The 18896-nt window shown below is 45.8% G+C and overlaps 1 protein-coding gene across 4 annotated transcripts in view; it reads right to left on the reverse strand.

The window, feature by feature from the left end:
• The window catches only part of SEC11C (SEC11 homolog C, signal peptidase complex subunit), a 51498-nt gene that overhangs the window by 3722 nt on the left and 28880 nt on the right, over window positions 1–18896 (reverse strand). For all 4 annotated transcript variants that reach the window (XM_056544515.1, XM_056544524.1, XM_056544507.1 and 1 more), the window contains 2 exons: window positions 15257–15376; window positions 1085–1142 (listed from right to left, as the gene is read on the reverse strand). In XM_056544515.1, the coding sequence (XP_056400490.1) occupies window positions 1085–1142; window positions 15257–15376 (178 nt within the window). The remainder of the gene's footprint in view (window positions 1–1084; window positions 1143–15256; window positions 15377–18896) is intronic.

Consider the following 18896-nt stretch of genomic DNA (forward strand, 5'->3'; position numbering starts at 1 on the left):
AACATTTTTTTTTCAATCAACTGGTGCCAGAATTAAACAGATTTGTACGTTCCTTCTATTTAAAAATCTTAATCCTTCCAGTACTGATCAGCTGCTGTATATTAGAGGAAGTTATTTCTCTTTGAATTTCTTTTCTGTCTGACCTCAGTGCCCTCTGCTGACTCTTCTGTCTGTATCAGCAACTGTCCAGAGTAGGAGCAAATCCCCGTAGCAAACCTCTCCTGCTCTGGACTGGAAGGATTATAATTTTTAAATGGAAGTAATTTACAAGTCTGTTTAACTTTCTGGCACCAGTTGATTTAAAAATATCTTTTTTTCCACCGGAGTACCCCTTTAAACAGCTAAGACTGAAGGTCCCTCAGATTACAGCAGGAGCTCAGTATCACCCAACACCCGAGCTACCTGGCATAGCATGGCATGATTGCGTGGGGTTAACTGTAAAGTGAGGTTCGTTCTAGGTTTCTGTTATTAAAATGCTCTGACAGTGGAGACTGGAACCTGCAAAGAGGACATATTGCTCTCTTAAAGGAGTTCTCCAACTGAAATCTTTTATCCCCCGCTGTGCTCGGGCTGTAAAACGATACATAATAAACTTTCACTTACCTGCCTACGATCCCCCATTGTTCCGATATCGCCGCCCATGCTCCGGTCCCTGTCAGCTTCCTCTTCCTGCGGGTCGGTGACTTCACTCTGCGCTCAGCCTATCAGCAGCCGCGACGGGACATTGCTGCGGCCGCTGATAGGCTGAGTGCAGAGTGAAGTCACCGACCCGCAGGAAGTGGAGGAGACCGGGACTGGAGAACGGGACATCGATATCGGAACAATGGGGGATCGTAGGAAGGAAAGTGAAAGTTTATTATGTATCGTTTTACAGCCCGGGCACAGCGGGGGTTAAAAGTTTTAGCTTAGAGAACTCCTTTAAGGCATTGCGACTATAGGTCTCAATAGCCCTGCAGGCACCATCATCACAATACAGTTTCCTACAAGGGGTCAAGCGATGGCCTTAATTAAAACTTGGGCCGAGTCTCTGCCAGGGAGAGCAATAGTGAGACAGATATTGGTAAAGAATGTATTATCCAGTTACCTTAAACTTTGGATAATCGTTCATCACAATCGTTACCATTCCAACATACGGTAAAAACCTAAAAAAAAAAAAAAAAAAAAGTCAGTATTAAATGGGCACTGTCAGAATCAAAAACTTTTTATATGTTGTACATCTTGGCAAACATTAACCTTTCTAATACACTTCATAAAAATGTTCTCTCTCCTTTTTTATAGAAATCGAAGCTTATAAAAAAAGACCACTAGGGGCCCCTATACCATCCAGAACACAATCCTGTCCGGCTGCAGTGTCATCTTTGTCCCAGCTGAAGCACAGGCAGGAACAAAGTCCAGAAAGTGAGAGTGGGACAAGCACTCCTCTGTGCTCACTCCTGTCCTATCAGACTGCAGCATGAAAACAGGGAGGAGGGGGTTACAGAGCAGCTGTTAGATAAAGGGACCCAGAACTGCACAGCAGACTCAGGGAGGAAATGAATGCATGGCTCAGTGCTTGCCTTGGACACACCCCTTCCTGAGCAGTGGATGTGAGAATGAGTGAGCAGTAGAACAGAGGGATTTGTGAGACAAATAGAGAAGCTAGACACATAAAAAAGACATGTACAGCATCTGAATGACCTATTGAGTAACATATATAAGCATCATTTTTATCTCTGATATGACAGATAAGCTTTAAAAGGAAATCCCAGTGTCCTGGGGGAAGCAAGTTGAAAGCTTGTCAGCAAAGCTATAAGAATAACGAAATGGAGGAGTGAGGTTGTGATCCTGCTGTATAGAGATGTAATGAGATTGTATCTGGAATACTGGGGTCAGTTCTGGTGACCTGCAAAAAGATACTGATGAAAGAGTCCAAAGATGTCCCAATGGTGGAAGGTCTTCTAACGTTCAGAAAAAAAAAAAAAATGAATCATATCCTGCCGGGCCGGGATACCTAGCTCTGATCCACGCCGCGACAAGCACTTTGTGTAGGACCTGCCAGCTCAGCCAATCACTGCATCAGCAATGTCCCACTTTGGTCAGTGATTGGCTGAGCCAGAGGTTCCTGAAACAAGCACAGAAGTAGGAACTGGACGGGAGCTGGGGTGGACTGGGGCTAGGTGAGTGCTTTTATTTTTCTTCCCAACCTCAGCAGGATATTAATTTTTACAAGACGCCAGATAGGTTTCATGATTAAAGGAGGTTTTGTCCCACATCTGCACAGATCACAAAGCATGCCCACAACACTCTCTCATAGTCACTGTAAAACTACATCCTCTTGGAGACTGCACCAAGTTTTCATGTTTTAAATCTGGCCACTGATACAAAAAATTAAACGTAACTACTTAGTAAATGAGGATCACGAGATTACCTCCAGACGCAGCAGTCCAACAGCTCCGATAGGATGGGCGCCCCCAATAATTATGACCAAGAAAAATGTTTTTTTTTTTAAACGTGATCAATTTAAAAGGGTTGTCCCAGTCTACTTTCCACTTTGATTTCATATTAGGTGTGGAAGGAAGTAACAGCCTGTTGGGCCCTCAGGATGTTAAGAGTCATACATAGCTCTTACTCAAATAACGTTACTAGGGATCGACCGATTATCGATTTGGCCGATATTATCAGCCGATATTCACGATTTTGGACATTATCGGTATCGGCAATTACCTTGCTGATAAGCTGATAATGCCCTGCCCCATGGCCATAGACAACCGTCGCCACCGCTGCCCCATTGCCTCCTCTCATCCTCTACCCACATACTGCCGCTGCTGACCCATTGCCTCCCCCATCCTCTGCCCACATACCGCCGCTGCTGACCCATTGCCTCCCCCACATCCTCTGCCCACATACCGTCGCCGCTGCCCCAATGCCTCCACCCATCCTCTGGCCACATACTGCCGCCGCTGCCCCATTGCCTCCCCCCATCCTTTGGCCACATACCACCGCCGCTGCCCCATTGCCTCCCCCCATCCTCTGTCCACATACTGCCGCCGCTGCCCCATTGCCTCCCCCCATCCTCTGTCCACATACTGCCGCCGCTGCCCCATTGCCTCCCCCCATCCTCTGGCCACATACTGCCGCCGCTGCCCCATCGCCTCCTCCCCATCCCCGGTGTTATAATTACCTGTTCCCGGGGTCAGCGCTACTTCTAGCTCCTACGCTGTTGCTGTGCGCTGCGCAATGACGAGTGACGTCCCCACAGTCAGTGCGCACAGTGACAGCGCAGGACGCCGATGGAGCCAGAAGTAGCGCGGACCCCGGGAACAGGTAATTATAACATCGGGGATGGGGGGAGGCGATGGGGGGGCGGCGGTATGTGGGCAGAGGATGGGGGGGAGGCGATGGGGCAGCTGTGGTGGTTAGACTCAGGACTCCAGGACAGGCAGGGGGGAGAAGCGGGTGGCGGCGGTGGTCTCTGGCCCGGCAAAAGCCGCTGCAGTTCATTGATTTAAAGCGCCCGCGGAATATCAGTATAAGTTATCGGCTTATACTGTATACTTATACTATATCAGTCGATCCCTAAACGTTACTTCTACATTCTGTACTGTATCACTAGACTGCCTTGGTGACCCAACTACCCAGTGCCACAAAAAAGTCCTGAATAAGTGTTGATGGCGATTTGTGCAACTGATCATCTTCTTATACAGTAGTACACAAAGAAATGCATATACCCAATGGGAAGAGGGCCGATAACATGAAGAAAAGTACCTATATCTTGTCCACTGGGGTCACTAAAGGCTGTGTGGTGACAGTGATTGGTAAGTGGGGTTATGATGTAAAAAAGGTTCCTATATTTCGCCCTCGTGGTCACTAAAGGCTATAAAGAGAGATGACAGTAATCTGATGTGACTGGTAAAAGTGGTGATAACATGAAGAAAAGCTCCTGTATCTTCTCCAAACTCTGGGGGTCACTGGACCCAGTATAAGGAAAGATGTCAGTAACAGACTGTGGCCGTTCTTCCTGTTCTCACATGCAGATTAATATTCAACCCCCAGATCCATGAGATTTGAACCAGTGAACAACAACTCTGTGAGAACATCCAACTGGTCTACAGTACGATAAAGATCTGGTCACAAGCAGCTATGGGTTAGAAAACGTTACCAAGGTAGATAATACAGTGGTCCTTCAAGTTACGATATTAATCAGTTCCAGGACGACCATTGTATGTTGAGACCATAACTATGGGAACCTGGTAATTGGTTCTGAAGCCACCAAAATGGCATCCAAAAATAGGAAAAAGTGAGGATTAAAAGGGTATTCCAGGAAAAAAAATTTTTTTTATATATCAACTGGCTCTAGAAAGTTAAACAGATTTGTACATTACTTCTATAAAAAAATCTTAATCCTTTCAATAATTATCAGCTCCTGAAGTTGAGTTGTTTTCTGTCTGGCAACAGTGCTCTCTGCTGACATCTCTGCTTGTCTCAGGAACTGCACAGAGTAGGATAGGTTTGCTATGGGGATTTGCTTCTAAACTGGGCGGTTCCCGAGACACGTGTCATCAGAGAACACTTAGACAGAAAAGAACAACTCAACTTCAGAAGCTCATAAGTACTGAAAGGATTAAAATTGTTTAATAGAAGTAATTTACAAATCTGTTTAACTTTCTGGAGCCAGTTGATACATAAAAAAATAGTTTTTTTCCTGGATAACCCCTATAAAAAGATAAATAAGTAGATAACTAATATAGAAAAATCAAGTCCTTAAATATAAAAGTAAGAAAGATCTGCTGGGAGCTGTAATCACTGTCTATGTCAGTGTTTCCCAACCAGGGTGCCTCCAGTTGTTGTGATACTACAACTCCCAGCATTCTGGGAGTTGTAGTTTTGCAACAGCTGGAGGCACCCTCTTTGGGAAACACTGGTCTATGTAGAGGACAGAAGCTTCTTCAGGGTCCTGTACAGAACACGCAATGGCCTTAAAAAAAAAAGGAAAATGGAGCCGCCCTCACCTGATGTCCAAAAGAGCAGCTAACCCTGGCAGAGGTAAAGAGTACAGAACATGTAATACCTCCCTGTACTGTGGGGGGCGCTACCAGACACCAGTCAGTGCATGCACTTTAGGAATACACAGTTTTACCAGTGAAATATGCATTCTGATTGGTCGGTTCTTCCAGCCATTGACACGTTTCGCAGATTCCATAGCATTGTATGTTGAGTCGTGTTTAAAGTTACAATGGTCCAGAAAAGACCATTGTATGTTGAAACGTTTGTATGTTGAGGCCATTGTAAGTTGAGGGATCCTCTATCTGTAATGGGGTATTGTTAAGGAAGACAATGCCCAATAATATGTGGACCAGAACAGCTCCTACTGCGCCTCTTCTCAAATCTGTAAACATGGTCACATGCCTGCCCACCTCACACGTACCATGTTGTTATTGGGTCTATTATTTTTGGCCGATCACTTTTTTTTTTTTTTTAAACAGTTTTCTAAATATAGAGTTCCTAATCTCCTGCATAGAGTGCATTTCTGGCTGCCTGATAAGTTATTGTCTAAGGAAGATTGTGAATGTAGCCTTATAAATTATCTACATCCTGAATAAAGTCCTCAAAATAAAAAAAATGGTCTTTGGCGTCAAGTTGTAGGACCTGCTCCCAGCTCTGGTGGTTAAAGGGGTAGACATCTTATCCCCCATCCAAAGGATAGGGAATAAGATGTCTGATCGTGGGGGTTCTGCAGCTGGTGAGCCCCACGATCTTGGCTGTGGCACCCCAGACATTCAGTGCACGGAGCGAACGTCGCTCCGTGCCGGATGTCTGACGATGCGGGGAGGAGGCTCGTGACGTCCCCTCAATGCAAGTCTATGGGAGGGGGGCGTGGACCTGACGTCACGAGACTCCAGAGCTGCACCTAAACGAACGCCGGGTGCAGCAGGGAGATCGCGGGGGTCTCCAGCGGTGGTACCTCCATGATCAGACATCTTATCCCCTATCCTTTGGATAGGGGACAAGATGTCAAGGGGCGGAGTACCCCTTTAATGCTGAGCGCATCAAGTGGGATGATATAGTGCTGTCTGTTTAGACCATATGGCTGTTCGTCTAGTCCGCTCTAAGTGAAACATGCAAAGAGTTTGTAGGTTCTTCAGAAAAGAGCTTCTCGTGTTCTCTCTCGAGTCCTTCATGACGTTTGCTCAGTAATTCACTGTGGCTTCTCTTCGTGTTACACAGTGCGCCAAACTATCCTTCCAATGCTAAAAGCGGTTTACTCAGCCGTGATTTATACAGTCACTGGAGGCCAGGCTGTTGTTTTATTGCAGGCTCCATTATAGGAATGAGATCTGCGAAATCTTACCACCACAGCAACAAATCTACCTCATGGAGATCAGTCAAGACATCCAAACAAAAGGATAGAAGAAAAACAAAAGACTGTCCATAAAGAAGCAGTATTTAAAGAATGTGTGTTTGGGGGGGCTGCTACAGCAATCTACCCAACCGGGCAGAAGGCCTACTCTCCATAATCCAATATACTAGGAACTTCTGCCCCTGTAACCAGATAAAACCAAGAGAGACCAGACAGTCTACTCCTGACCACCAGTCTGTGAGGTGCACAAGTTCCCAGTTGTTTTATTGACCTGCCTTTATCGCACTTGGATCAAGAGAAAGCAATAAACCCACCATAAAAATAGGTGTGTGAATTTCGCCAGCCGTATGGTAGAGCAATTTTGCCCTTTTGACACCTGGGCCCACAACTCCAGAGACCAGATGGTGCGAGACCTATTGCAATATATGGTGGTGAACAACCTCGACACGAAAAACACAATTCATACCGTGAAAGACCTGTAATTACTTCACATGGTTGAAGATAAAGCACCAGTTCCCATAGTAAACAAGTCACCATTTTTCTCACTAAATACTGTTTCTTGTAGACAACAGTACCTTCTAATTCCAGGTCTTTTTAAAGCTCTTCACAAGTGTCCTTGGATCTTGGACAACTCTTCTGATTATTCTACTCACTACTCAGAAATCTTGTGAGGAGCTCCTGGTCAAGGCAACTTTATGGTGAAATTATCATCCTTTCACGTCCGTACTATTGTTTCCAACAGTGCTCGGATCGATCGATTATCGGTATGGCCGATATTCTCGGCCGATAATCCCGATTTTGGGCATTATCAGTATCGGCAATTACCTTGCCGATAAGCCGATAATGCCCCGCCCGCTAGTACGCTGCATAGACGCCGCTACGCCGTGACGTCAGGTGCGTCGCTGCGCACGGGCGTCACTGCGCAGCAGCGTCTATGCTATGTTACTAGGCCGGAGCCTGCCCGGAGTGGAGAAGATGACCCCCGGAGAAGAAGGACAACCCGGACCGGTTCACCCTCCACCCGGAATGCCGCCGGACACTACAGGAAGGAAGGATGGCCCGGACCACCCTGACAGGTAGGAGTAGAGAAGCGGGTGGTGGCTGTGGCGGCCTATGGCACCGCAAAAGCCACTGCAGTGCATTGATTTAAAGCGCCCGCTTTAAATCATTGATCTGCAGCGGTGTGGCGGGGGGATAAATAGCCGATAACTTATACCGGAATATCGGTATAAGTTATCGGCTATCGGCCCTAACCTCCACCGATTATCGGCCCTAAAAAAAACGATATCGGTCGATCCCTAGTGCTCACCCTGACATTCAGAAGCTTAGAAATACACCTGCAGCCAATGCCATTGTTATGTTTTACAACAATTAGGTCTTGGAGGTCTTTAGACAGCTCTTTCCTTTACCCATCATGAGATGTGTCTTGTGTGACACCTTGACAATGAAACCTTTTTGTAGCCATCATTTGGGACTGAACCAACTGATATTAATTTGCACTGACAAGGGGCTGGATTGCTTTTTAATTACAGATAGATTTTAGCTGTTGTCTTGGCTTTCTATGCCTTTTTGCATCTTCCATTCTTTATGTGTTCAATACTTTTTACCTGTGTCATTTCACATTTACACAGAACTTAATTTTTGAATTTTTTGTTTTAGATTCTTTGTATGTATGGATTGATACTAACATCTGGAGGAAAATTTCATGTTATCAACACCATTGGAAAATTTAGTTAGTGAGAAAAATGGGGTGACGTGTTCAATACTTATTGTACCCGATATAAAGAACCTGTTACAGATAGTCCACTTCCTGACGCACATTCCGGATTGAGAAAGCCCTCCCCATCCACAAAACACATGTTGCCCTGTAATAATATCAGTAGAGTGCTGACAGATGGCGAAGAGACTGACATTACTCACTTGTCTTGACTCCATATGCTGCATTTAGAAGCCAAGTACAGGACGTGATTCGCTGTCGAGCTGTTCTTACTTTTCATCATTCTGATGCGTAAATGAAGCAGAAGTCCACCTATGGAATGGATGTGGAAATCCTATTGCCCAATGCCCAGGACATGCAGTTCCAGGTGCCGGCCAGGTGAATTTTGCTCACATTTAGCCCTGCTTTGGCTAGCAGAGCCGGACCGACAAACCGCGGCACTCAGGGTGTATGGAGCAGGCTCCTGACTCGTTCCCACTCCATAACCGGTGGTTCCCAGCTGATTTCAGTAGCTGGGGGCTGCTGCTAATAGCCGGCATGAGCGGCTATTAATCCTTTAGATCACTGCTGTCAAAGTTGACAGTGGCATCTAAAGGTACCTTTTAACCATCCCTGGTGGTCTAGTGGGGTGGATCATATGCAGAAAAAATTAAGTAAAAAGCGACCAAAAAGTCAGAATACCACCAAAATTGTACCGATAAAAACAGCAAAAAAAATAGCCCTCATACAGCCAGGTATATGGAAAAATAAAAATGTTATAGGGGGTCAGAAAAATGGCAATAAAAAAAAGATTCTAGAAAGTTTAGAATTTTAAATTAGTAAAACATGACGGAAAATAAACAAATTTGGTATTGCTGTAAATCAGGGCGACCTAAAGTATCAAAATAACATCTAAGTCAGACCACAAGGAGAATGGCTTAAAAGATTTAAAAAAAAACTCCAAAACTTGCAAAATTGCTTTATTTTCCATTTCACCTCACAAATAATAGTTTCTTTGTTTTTGAGCATATGTTATGAAAAACAACTGGTCCTTCAAAAAACAAGCCTTCATATGGATCGGTAGATGGAAAGATAAGAGTTAGGCTAGAATTCCACTGAGGTTTTTGCCCTGCATTTTTTTGGCTTAAAAATACCAGAAAAAAACACCAGAAAAACTGCCACTGTTTTTCCCTGCGTTTTGGCGGTTTTTGTGGTTGTGTGGAATTTGCCTATTTTTGGCCCCTTTGGCATTTTTTGTACAAAATTAGTTGGGTACCAAAAAAATACCGTATTTATCGGCGTATAACACGCACTTTTTAGGCTAAAATTTTTAGCCTAAAGTCTATGTGTGTGTTATACGCCGATACACCCCCAGGAAAGGCAGGGGGAGAGAGGCCGTCGCTGCCCGCTTCTCTCCCCCTGCCTTTTCTGGGGTCTAGAGCCCTGCTGCCGGCCCTTCTCTTCCCCTGGCTATCGGCGCCGCTGCCCGTTCTGTCCCACTGACTATCGGTGCCGGCGCCCCATTGCCGGCGCCGATAGCCAGGGGGAGAGAAGCGGCGCCGAAAGCCAGGGGGAGAGAAGGGGCAGCGGCACCCATTGCCGGCGCCGCTGCCCCGTTGCCTCCCCCCATCCCCGGTGGCATAATTACCTGTTGCCGGGGTCGGGTCCGCGCTGCTTCAGGCCTCCGGCGTGCATCCCCTGCGTCGTTGCTATGCACTGCACGGCGTGGCGCACTGACGTCATGCGCCGCGCCGTGCAGCGCATAGCAGCGACGCAGGGGATGCACGCCGGATGCCTGAAGCAGCGCGGACCTGACCCCGGCCACAGGTAATTATGCCACCGGGGATGGGGGGAGGCAACGGGGCAGTGGCGCCGGCAATGAGTGCCGCTGCCCCTTCTCTCCCCCTGGCTGTCAGCGCCGCTTCTCTCCCCCCGGGGTATACACGCGCACACACGCACCCTCATTTTACCATGGATATTTGGGTAAAAAACTTTTTTAACCCAAATATCCTTGGTAAAATGAGGGTGCGTGTTATAGGCCGGTGCGTGGTATACCCCGATAAATACGGTAAATAAAAAAATAGAAAAAAAAAAGAAAAAAGGATGCAGTAGGGATGTAAAAATATGTATTTAATTACATTTTTTTCTTTTTTATAACAACATTTTAATAAATTTTTTTATAAAGTGTGTGTAACTTTTTTTCTCTTTTTTTTTTTTTACATTTTATATGTAGTACTACTACTCCCAGCATGGAACACACTGTTCCATGATGGAAGTAGTAGTACCTGTACTAATAGACATATCACCCAATGCGATCGTCCATAATATAGCAGAGATGCGGCTGTATACAGCGCTCGCATCTCTGCACTATACTCCGGCCAGTGATGTGAATAGAACATCACGCATTCATATTTCCCACCCAGAGTGGTGATTGGCCGGATGGTTGCAGCCAATCACAGCTCTCAATGGGAAATATGAATGAGTGAGTGGCCGGCCGGAGTATAGTGCAGAGATGCGAGCGCAGGAGAAAGCCGCTCCATCTCTGCAATAGACAGGACGATGTCAGTAGTGATACCCGCTGTGATCTGTCCTTAACTGCAGGTACTACTACTCCCAACATGGAGCACACTCTGTTCCATGTTGGGAGTTGTAGTATTTGCAGTTAAGGAAAGATCACAGTGGATGTCACTCCTGACACCAGCTGTGATCCTCCTGTATAATGTATAGATGCGGCGGACACTCTTCTATGGTCCCCTGCACTGACGTATATATACACATATTCATATTTCCCACAGAGAGTTGTGATTGGCCGGAAACATCTGGCCAATCACAGCTCTCTGTGGGAAATATGAATAGTTGTATATATACGTCAGCGGTTGGCCGCATCAATAAATTATACAGGAGGATCGCAACAGGCAATCTGTCAATGAGTACAGGTACTACTACTCCCATCATGGAACAGTGTGTTCCATGCTGGGAGTAGTAGTACTACCTAAAAAATGTTGGGGGGGAAATTGAAACACACACACACACTACATTTTTATTATTGTCGGCTACATTTTTAGTGCTTTACCCGCCCACATAAATTGAACCCTGTTTAAAAATTACTACTGTATCTTTTTTATAATTTTTTTTTAATGGTCTCCTACGAAGTTTTAATAAAAAAAGGTATCTCCATCCCTTTTTTGGGATAAGAATAAAAAAAACGCCTGAAAAAACGCCAAACTAGGTTTTGTCAGGAGTTTTGAAAAACCAGCCTCTGAGCCCAAAAATGCTGAAAAACGCCAAAAGGATAAAAAAAAACGCCAAACTGAAAAATGCCAAGTGGATCTGGCATTCTGCAGTTTTCTATTGACTTGCGGCTAACATCTGAATTCGCTAAAAAAAAGTTGTGCGGGAAAATTGGCATTTTCTATGGCGTTTTTGCAAAAAAAAACCTCAGTGGAATTCCAGCCTTTTATGGCGATTATATGGCGAGGAGAAAAAAAAAAAGAATAGACCAATATACAGTAAAATTCCATCAATCCTGTACCCCCAGGGCCTAGAAATCCCACTACAGTAAAGCAGTCCCATACAGGCAGTGTTTCCCAACTGGGATGCATCCAGCTGTTGCAAAACTACAACTCCCAGCATGCCCGGACAGCGGCATGCTGGGAGTTGTAGTTTTGCAACAGCTGGAGGCATCTCAGTTGGGAAACACTGACACAGAGTTATCATCAGACAATCTTATTGCGCTGTAATTTTGTCGCGTATCCTTAAAACATTGCCGGCAAGCACTCCGCTAGTGAATCCCGAGCCTTGTACGAGAATGGTTAATGCCTTCTAGTAAAGGAAAACGAGCAGCCACCTCCGGAGCAATAAAAAGTAAAGTTCACTTAAGAATAAGTAGCAGACGTTGGCGCTTGTTCAGCACAGGCGGCGGCGGAGGTGAAAGCCACTAGAGCTGCAATGATGTTTTATTCTATTCATACTCAGAAGGATTTCTACGCTTACATAATGTCCGCACGCAAGGCTGAATAACATAAAAATGCAATTACCTTTATGGAAGCCACACGAAAAATAAAAAATAAAACGCTGCGGACCTTTATTACGATGACTGCGTCCTACTGAGCGAAAATAAGAAGATGACTATCAACAACCTGACGGATTTACGCAGGTATACTACAGGGCTGATCTTGATTCAGTGTAGGATTCTCTTAAAGGGGACACACACTTTAAATGGGCAGTGTCAGATCCAAAAACTTTTTATATGTTGTTACTGATGAAAGTTAAAGACCCTTCCTAGTAGGGATGTTTAAATTTTTTTTTTATATTTAATAAAGAAAACGGCTCCTGAAAATCCCAACACTAGGGGTCCCCATACCTACTAGGACTCTATCCAGTTCTGCAGCAGCATCAGGCTTGTCCATGAGTCATGGAAATGGAATGACCTATGGACAAGGCTGCATGAGCAGAAACATCAATCACCTCCCACCACCACAAGGAGGGACACGCCCCCTCCCACCACACACCATTCACCTCCCACCACCACAAGGGAGGGACATGCCCCCTCCCACCACACACCATTCACCTCCCACCACCACACGGGAGGGACACGCCCCCTCCCACCACACACCATTCACCTCCCACGACCACACGGGAGGGACACACCCCCTCCCACCACACACCATTCACCTCCCACCACCACACGGGAGGGACACGCCCCCTCCCACCACACACCATTCACCTCCCACCACCACAAGGGAGGGACATGCCCCCTCCCACCACACACCAATCACCTCCCACCACCACAAGGGAGGGACACGCCCCCTCTTACCACACACCAATCACCTCCCACCACCACAAGGGAGCGACACGCCCCCTCTTACCACACACCAATCACCTCCCACCACCACAAGGGAGGGACACGCCCCCTCTTACCACACACCAATCACCTCCCACCACCACAAGGGAGGGACACCCCCCTCTACCTCCCCCCACCACAAGGGAAGGACACGCCCCCTTCCCTGAGAGCATTTCTACATAAAATAAATAAGAATAATAATTCCTCTAACCTTCCCCACTCCCGTACACTGAGGCCTCTTCATTGTTCGCTTCATTACTCATAGTGATGCAGGACTTCCTCCTTTGCTCCATTATCTGAGTGGGGAAGGACCTGCTGAACCTGACACGCATTTTATTGTATGCCAGGTCCTGCACCACTCCAGATAATGGATCGAAGGAGAATGTCCTGCACCACTAATAGGGCAGAGGATGCAAAGGCCTCAGTGTGGGAGTGGAGGAAAGACAAGTTGAATTTTTATTCTTTTCTTTTGAAGGGGACTTACTGGGGGAAACTACGTAACGGGAGCATCTATCTAATAGGAGGTTCCCTACCTGACAACTTAACTATTGAGGGGTTCTACCTAAAAGGAAAGGGTTCCCTACCTAACTACTGGGGGCTTCTACTTAATAGGGGAGATTCCCAACCAACCTACCTACTCGGGGCTTCAACCTAATAATGGGATTCCCTACCTACCTACTGGGGGCTTCCACCTTAGGGTACGTTCACACTGCGGAATTCCGTGTAGTGAACATTACCATAAGTGTGAATGGGTCTTCCGCGAGACCCGTTCACAAATTGTTTCGCGCAAAGAAACATCATGTTCATTCTTTGTGCAGAAGTCCGCGAGCAATGCATAGCCATCAATGGTGATGGTGCAGTGCCACACGGCACTACCGCCGAAGTATTTTTGGCGGTGGCCGCCTGCAGTTCGCTGAATTCATCAGTGTGAACATACCTTAATAGAGATGATTCTCTACCCATCTACTGTGGAATAACTTAATTATGAGTGTCATTGAGGGCCTCATGTTTGACTTTCAACTAAGGCTTCACTAAGGCTTCACTTCTACTGTCACATGACATAAAAAACAAGTACCGGTAATTGGTATTGGGGCTTACTTGGTCTTAGGTGGTATTGGAACATCCCTTACAGAAAACCCAAACACTGGTTGTAGAAACGTTTTTGAGTAGAAATTATTCCTTAACTGGTTTGTATATACAGGGCAGCCATTAGAAATATCTGAGCCCCACACAGTCAAACGGTCAGGGGCCACCATCTTTTGCCCCATAATACAGTGGTCCCTCAAGTTACAATATTAATTGGTTCTGGGACGACCATTGTATGTTGAAACCATTGTATGTTGAGACCAGAACTCTATGGAAATCTGGTAATTGGTTCTGAAGCCCCAAAATGTCATCCAAAAATAAGAAAAAAAGTGAGGATTAAAGAAAAATAAGTAGATAACTAATATAGATAAAGCAAATCCTTACATATAAAAGTAATAAAGATCTGCTGGGAGCTGTAATCACTGTCTATGTCAGTGTTTCCCAAGCAGGGAGCCTCAAGCTGTTGCAAAACTACAACTCCCAGCATGCCCGGACAGCCAAAGGCTGTCCGGGCATGCTGGGAGTTGTAGTTTTGCAACAGCTGGGGCCACCCTGCTTGGGAAACACTGGTCTATATAGAGGACAGGAGCTTCTTCAAGGTCCTGTAAGTAAAAAAAAAGTAACATGGAGTCGCCCTCACCTGGTGTCCAAAGGAGCAGCTAACCCTGGTACAGGTAAAGTGTACAGGAAATGTAATATCACCCTGTACTGTAGGGGGCGCTACCAGACACCAGTCAGTGCATACGCTTCAGTAATACAGGGGTTTTACCAGTGAATGCCCATTTTGATTGGTTGGTTTTTCCGGCCATTGACACGTTTCACAGATCTGAACTGTCATTGGCATTGTATGTTGAGTCTGGTTTCAACTTACGATGGTCCAGAAAAGACCTTTGTATGTTGAAACTATTGTATGTTGAGGCCATTGTAAGTTGAGGGATCACTGTATACATTTAGTGGGGATCTGAGGATATTGGAAGCGGTGAGTAGTATGATCATAAGGCAGCATACAGATCACAAAATTCACTCTTTTATGCATGGTCTCTCAGGTAACGGGAAGCAGATGTTTACACCGCCATTGTCAGCCACCATGCCGCATTTTACAGACTTGCTAAGGGAGGGAAACAGAATATCAGCTGGGGCCTGTGACATTAATAGGCCCCATGTACACACATGACATCCGTCATAAGGAGACCGTAAAGAATAAAGATTGTGTGACGGATGCAGTAACCTGTCATTTTACCACAACCAAAGCTGCTGTGGAATCCGAGCCATACACAGATAAGTCACTACTCACCCTCGTGCTCGGCCCACAACGTCCTTCTTTTCAAGCCAGTTCTGTCCTTCCTTATAGAGGCCTCGGTCATCAACTTCATTGTTATCTCCCTTAGTCAGAAACTTGATATCTCCATTCTCTCTGAAAGTAAAATATGAAGAATTAACGTGTTCTACACAATTGTCAACCTTTGAAAATTTTACAATTTGTATAAATAAATTATGAAGAGTCACTTATACTTCACAGCTGCACTCACTATTCTGCTGGTGGATTCACTGTGTACATACATTATATTACTGATCCTGAGTTATATCTTGTATTATACTCTGGAGCTGTACATACTATTCTGCTGGTGAGGTCACTGTGTACATACATTACATTACTTATCCTGTACTGATCCTGAGTTATATCCTGTATTATACTCCAGAGCTGTATTCACTATTCTGCTGGTGGAGTCACTGTGTATATACATTACATTACTTATCCTGTACTGATCCTGAGATATATCCTGTATTATACTCCAGAGCTGTACTCACTATTCTGCTGGTGAGGTCACTGTGTACATACATTACATTACTTATCCTGTACTGATCCTGAGTTATATCCTGTATTATACTCCAGAGCTGTATTCACTATTCTGCTGGTGGAGTCACTGTGTATATACATTACATTACTTATCCTGTACTGATCCTGAGTTATATCCTGTATTATACTCCAGAGCTGTACTCACTATTCTGCTGGTGAGATCACTGTGTACATACATTACATTACTTATCCTGAACTGGTCCTGAGTTATATCCTGTATTATACTCCAGAGCTGTACTCACTATTCTGCTGGTGGGGTCACTGTGTACATACATTACTTATCCTGAACTGGTCCTGAGTTATATCCTGTAGATCTTTTATTAAAAAATATAAAACATTACAAAAAGAACGAACATCACCATAACAATAATACAAACAACATACACCTGTATAATATATACAAAAATGAGTCCATATTAGTCCAAAAATGTCCAACCAAGTATCTTCTGGTCCAGCCTCATTCTCACCAAATACACCGCTATAATAACAACAACTACTAAACACACTACAATAATAATAATACTTACAGTAATAATAATAACAACAATAATAACAAAAAACTGGTCCGGTTGCATTTCCCCACCCAAAATAATAAATATAATAAATATGTGTCAAACCACCAACAAACCCCACAAACAGAAAAACAGAATATACAATTTATTTTTATTTTTTTTGGCCCTGAGCTGGTCCCGCATCCCATGCCCCCAGTACATGATACCAGACGTCCATGAACCAGTCCAGGATTTTTTTTTTTATTTTTTTTTATAAAAGGTCCCACACAGAAACCCCCCTCCCCCCATCTACCCACCACCCAACCTAACACTAAACCCCAACACAACCCAACCCCTAGAAAAAAAAACAATATATATACATATATACACATATACATAAATGTACAAACAAAACAAATATATACAAAATAATACAAACTATACAAAACAAACAACAATAAGGCTTTTCAATCACACAATCCCCTAAAGCTCAAGTTCAGTGCCTGCAAGCCCTATATCACCATATATCTACAGCACAAAACAAAAAGACTAATGTGCCAGCATCAGCCCACCACCAGGGGGAGACAACAGGCTAAGGCACTTTAAAGGCAGAGCCCCTCCACAGACAAGAGGCCCTGCCAGCACCCAGCCTCTCGTACTCCAGAGAACGCACCTTCACCAGGTCACCAAGAATGTTCCTAACCACCTCACCCACAGGGAGGATTTTACGCTGCGTCGACACTAAACACCGTGCGTTCCACGTGTAATACCTGACCACTGAGCTGACTAGGAATAAAGTGCACTGGTCCCAGCCTCCAAGGTTTCTGAATGCCCCATAGGCCCATTCCGCATAGGAGAGACTGGCCAGCCGAGGCCAACCAATGGAAGCGCCCACCCTGTTGTAAACCTCTGTGTTAAAGGGACAATGAAGCAGAAAATGCTCCATGCTTTCCAGCATGCCTCCACACTCTTCGCGGGGACATCCCCGGTCATCAGAGCTCCTGCACTTCAGATTGTCTCTCACACACAGTTTCCCGTGGAAGCAGCGCCAAGTCAAGTCCCAAAACTTCAAGGGGATCCTGATAGAATTCAAAAGCTCTAAACCCACCTCCAGATCCCGACTTGGGCAGTCCTTGAGCGCCAATGGCCTCTGGAAATGAGAAGACAGGACCCTCTTGTCAAGGAATTTCCTCGACAGAGTCCTAATCTCCCACATCCCCAGACCCCACCGACGAATAACCTTCAGAGCCGGGGTAGCGTAAGCCGGGAGATGCCCGTGTGGTGTGCGAAGATCCTTCACTTGCCCTCCTGTCTCCCATTCCTGGAAGAAAGGCCGAAACCATCCCCTACAGGAGGATACCCACGGAGGAGCCCTCTCTGACCAGAGGTTTGCTATATTGGTCTTAAGAAAGGTATTCACTAGGAACACCACAGGGTTGACCATACACAACCCCCCTAGTCTCCTCGTACGGTAAGTAACCTCCCTCTTCACTAGGTTCAGTCTATTCCCCCATAACATTTGGAAGAACACACTGTAGACCCGGGTCCAAAGAGGTTCTGGCAACATGCATACACTGCCCAGATATATCAGCAAAGGGAGCAGGAAAGTTTTCATCAGGTTAACCCTTTCCCGGAGGGTCAAAGACCAACCCTTCCACTGATCCACCCTCTGAGCGGCGATCTTAAGCCTGCTGTCCCAGTTTTGTTTGGGGTAATCCCCTTGACCAAATTCGATGCCGAGGACTTTTGCGGATTCCTGGGGCTCTGGAAGGGCGTCCGGGAGATTAAAATCAGGATCTCCCCCTCCCAGCCAGAGACTCTCACACTTATCCTGATTGATCTTGGACCCGGATACCTCCGAGTAGCGGTCCACCTCTGACATCAACCATCTGCCCTCCTCTTGTGAGGAGACAAACACGGTGATATCATCAGCGTACGCTACCACCCTCAGAGCCGAATCCGGCACCGCCAGGTCCATTCTCACCCCCGCCAACGGTCCACAACCAATCCTTCTAAGGAAAGGATCGATTGCAAACACGTACAGCAAAGGGCTCAAAGGACAACCCTGACGGACACCAGACCCAACCTCAAAAGAGCGGCCAATCCAACCATTCACAAGCGGGAAACTCTCTGCCCCTACATACAAGGTCTTAAGCCAATCAACAAAACCCCCTGGCAGGCCATATCTCAGAAGGACAGACCAGAGGTACTCATGGTTAACCCGATCAAACGCTTTTGCCTGATCCAAGGACAGCAAGTACCCCTTCCAGTGGCCAGCCCTACCCTGCTCCACAGCCTCTCGGACACTGAGCACAGCACTGAATGTACTGCGGCCCGGAACAGAGCAATGCTGAGCCCCCGAAAGGAGCCGGGGTGCAAACTCCACCAACCGGTTAAACAGCACTTTTGCCAGAATCTTTCTGTCCGCATTGAGAAGTGCTATGGGACGCCAATTCTCAATGTGGGACGGGTCTTTACCCTTTGACAGGATGATCAGCGCTGACCTCCTCATTGACTTTGGCAGAGTGCCCGAGGATAGACACTCATTAAAAACCGCAGTCAAGAGGGGAACCAAAGTGTCCTTA

Source organism: Hyla sarda, chromosome 1, assembly GCF_029499605.1.
Source record: "Hyla sarda isolate aHylSar1 chromosome 1, aHylSar1.hap1, whole genome shotgun sequence".
Taxonomy (NCBI): domain Eukaryota; kingdom Metazoa; phylum Chordata; class Amphibia; order Anura; family Hylidae; genus Hyla; species Hyla sarda.